We start from the raw sequence: 4025 nt of genomic DNA, 5'->3' as shown, positions 1-4025 counted from the left end.
CGATTAATATAATAAATAACGTGAAAAATAATTTAGAATAATTATATTAAAACATATTTAAGTGAAATAATATTTTAATAAGATCTAATAATTATTTATATTTATCAAATTTTATTAAACATGATAATAATATATATCCAATAATTTTTGTATTAATTTTTTATTTTTAATAATGAAAGATTACTTAAACCAAATATATTCTTAGAAGTATAATATTAAATATATTAGAATATTGTGATAAAATGATATAAGAATAATGTTATATCTATGAATATTATATATAATTATATATAAAATAATAAAATAATAATATAATTTTAAATTAAAAATAAAATAATATATAATTATATAATAATATATTATTATTTATGATATATAATTTTTGTGATGAGTACACTTTGATTCTGTTATAATTCGGTTAATAAATGCACTTTATGTAATCAATTTATATTAATAGGAAATAATAAATATTTCCAGAGAATAATTGCTAATTGGGAAACTAATTAATTGAATATTTAAAACACTGCTCTTTTTTTAGTATCCAAAACCAAAATTGCCGTTACACAATTCATATTTCATCACTCTTCCACTGCTAAAACATGAATCCGGTCCCATGTAAACCCACCACTCTCTTTCTCTCTCACAGTCCACAAAAAAAAGCACAGCCATGAACACAGACACTTCACCTACTCTTTTCCTTCTCCCAGTTCTCTTCTTATTTGACCTCCGTTTAATCTCAGCCCTTAATATCAACGCAATGCCATCCGTTGATTTCATCCCCAGCCCCAGGCCCGGTTCTCAACCGCTAACCAAGGGCTCAGATTTCATCCGCTCCAGCTGCAAATGTACCAGCTACCCCGACCTCTGCTACGCCTCCTTGAAAGCGTACTCCAGCTCCATCCACGAGGACCCAGTGGAGCTGGCGTGCGTCGCCATCGGCGTCAGCTTGAAGAAGGTGAAAAAAATGTCGTCCTACTTGGCCAACCTCAGCCGCAAGGGCGACATCCACTCAGACCCCAGAGCGTCATCGGCGCTCCAAGACTGTGTGTCACTCCTTGGTGACGTCGTGGACGAGATCCAAGATTCACTGAAACAGATGCGCGACCTCGGCTCGGCCGGGAGCTCCAAGGAGAGGCTCCGGTTCCTGTTGAGTAATGTGCAGACGTGGATGAGCGCGGCGTTGACGTACCAGGAGACTTGTACCGACGATTTCGACGACGTGGCGGACAAGCCGCTGAAGTCGGATGTCATAAATAAGTGTGCGTATGTGAAGAAATTGACGAGCAATGCACTTGCTTTGGTTAACGATTACGCTGAGAAAGCAACAAGTTGACGATGATCGGAATGCGTGATGTTGGACCGTTGGATGTTGGAGGCTTAAAATTGCAATATAAATAATTTTGATTAATACTAATTACGTCATAAATAATGAAAAGCAAAAAAACTGATACACCGTAACATTATTATTATAATTATGAGGATGTGTATAACATTAAGCTTAATAAATCATAATTATAATTATTTAAAAAGTAAGGAGTTTTCAGATTTTCCCAAGATTTAATCTAATAACAAAGTTCTCCCTATAATTTTATAAATAAAATAATCCTACTGATCTATTAAGATTTTTGTTATTTAATTATGGGGAATTAATTAAAAAAATAAATAGCCTACCGTTTATACTTTTTTAGGCCAACATTTTTCTCTTTAACTTTTACCAGCAAATGGGATTTTTTGTACCTATGTTGTCCCTAAGGTAAAAAACAAAGTAGCAAATTCAAAAGCAGAAAAAAAAAAGACGCATACAAATGCAAAAAACGTACACAAGCCGAAAACGGAAAATCCAAAGCAGCCAACTATTAACCTTGGACTAGGAACCTTGGAGTCGGTGGAAGTATTGTGTGCTTGCATGTTTACATAATGTTTACAATATCTAAACATGCTGACTTTAATCATGTGTACATAATGTATACATGGTTATAGTTAGCAAGTGTACATCCCTATCCACATGTTCACTGTTAACATTTTGTTTTTCTTCTTAACCATGCTTAGATAACTCTGTTGATGCCTACATGATATTTATTGTCTGTGTAGTAGCTTAACCATGCTTAGATTACTTTGTTGATGCCTACATGATGCTTATTGTTTGTGTAGTAGCTTAACCATGCTTAGATGGTTACTATGTTTGCATGCTAACTTTGTTGATGGTTATTGTTTACATGCTTACATTATGTACATAACTCTCATGCATGAGGTCATGATGCTTACAATAGATGGTTACTGTGATTACATGCTAACATGTTTTAATTTATAGGATGTTGCCTTCTATGTTGTTTGATTTGAGGTTTGAAGCTTGTAAGATGAACTATCAAATAAGCAATGTTAACTCTGATGAATACAACTACATTGTCTTCATTAAAGATACGAAACAATGTATAACATTTAAAAATGAAAAGGTCTAATTATATCATGGAAAGAGGATAAGGGTAGAGGCAAAGATGTCAAATGAGGAGTGTAGGTATATCATAGATAGTGATGAAGATATGACTTATTTGTTTGAGCAGTATGACAAAGCTGGGATTAAGAATATAGATATGTTTGTTGAGTTCCTTCCAATAGAGTTAGAGATAGCCTATCTAACACTACCACTTATACGCAATGAACCCAAATCCATCCTCACCCACTTGTAGACACTACCCAACCTTCAGTATGTTGGAGATGTATAGAAGGAGAATTATGAGGAGGCTGCAAAAGAGGTAAAATGATGGGATTGAATGGGTAACCCCACTACCTCCTCTAGTTCTTTTAAAATTGAATAAAAATATTGAGGCAGCAAGGAATGTCAAGATCTTGCATGCTAGGCTGAGAGTTTGAGGTTATTAATATAGCAGTTATACCCAGCAGAAGTTATTGTTTGAATTTGGACAAGAAGTTTTATAACTGTTGCATATGACAACTATCTAGATTGCCCTGCCAGTTTGTTGTTTGTGTCATTCTACATATGAATTATTCTGATTTTAGGGAGTTTGTAGATGAGAGGCTGAGAATACCAGCCTATATAATGACATATGGGGTCATGATTAACCTAGTACTTGATCAGGGAAGTTAGGCATATGGAAATGAAAAGCAACTCTAGCCACCATCCAGACACTTCAAGCCTCGTAGGCTAAAGAAGTCAAGGAGGAAGAAAGCCGAGGAGGAAAGGAAAAGGAAACTAGTCTCATCCCTAAAATGCAATGTGTGCCATGAGTTAGGGACACAACAAAGGGTAATCTTGACAATGCCCACAAAGTTAGGCCAAAGGTAAAATCTCCAACTCAACTTTTACATCATATCAATTTACTTTTTTCCTTCTAATATTCCTCTTAACTCTTTTAAAATAGAGAAGGACAATTGCTATCATAACAAGTCAATCTGGGAGGTTATAGTGCACACCATCTCAGTCTAGAAGAGCATAGTATGTAGCTTCACAATTTGACAGGTCACAAAATGCAGCATCTTCATCTAGACAACCATAAAAACCAAGTTTTTACTTATTTGAACATCTCCTTTCTATTTTTTTTTTTTAATTTCTGGTAAAGGTTTCATAACTGTCAAATGACTAAGTTGAAAATTGCAATTTTTAGTTCCCAAGTTCCCAAAACTATTAAATCCATAAAGCATGCATCTGTCTAGTTTGGAAAAGGAGGATTTTAGTTAAGTCAAGAGGAAATTGCTTTTTTGTTTGAACAAAAATTTTTTGTTGATTTTATGAGTTGTGGATGTTGATCCTGTTTTTGTGTTTAGTTCTTAGAAATAGGATTGAGTTGTTGACATTGGTTTTGTTTTTGGTTGGTCTAAATGTGTTTAGTTTTCAAAACTTGGATGTTGTTTTAACTTATTTTTTGTTCAATATATATGAATTTCAAGTGTGCTTGTATGGTTTTGGTGGTGGTGTAAACTTGTTTAACATTTGCTGCATATATGGTTCCTAATTGTCTGCTTCTGTAACTTATGCATTTTGTCAACTTTACATGCACTCCATCTCA

General features: G+C 34.1%; 1 protein-coding gene across 1 annotated transcript; it reads left to right on the top strand.

The window, feature by feature from the left end:
* The first annotated feature begins 614 nt into the window (after positions 1-614).
* On the top strand, positions 615-1414 carry LOC123217654 (pectinesterase inhibitor 7-like). Its single transcript, XM_044638744.1, has one exon. The coding sequence runs from the start codon at positions 668-670 to the stop codon at positions 1331-1333; it is 666 nt and encodes a 221-aa protein (XP_044494679.1). The 5' UTR covers positions 615-667; the 3' UTR covers positions 1334-1414.
* Positions 1415-4025: the final 2611 nt, after the last annotated feature.

Source organism: Mangifera indica, chromosome 5 (assembly GCF_011075055.1).
Source record: "Mangifera indica cultivar Alphonso chromosome 5, CATAS_Mindica_2.1, whole genome shotgun sequence".
NCBI lineage: Eukaryota > Viridiplantae > Streptophyta > Magnoliopsida > Sapindales > Anacardiaceae > Mangifera > Mangifera indica.
Note: the sequence above shows the minus strand (reverse complement) of the source record. Positions and strands in the feature narration are given on the sequence as shown.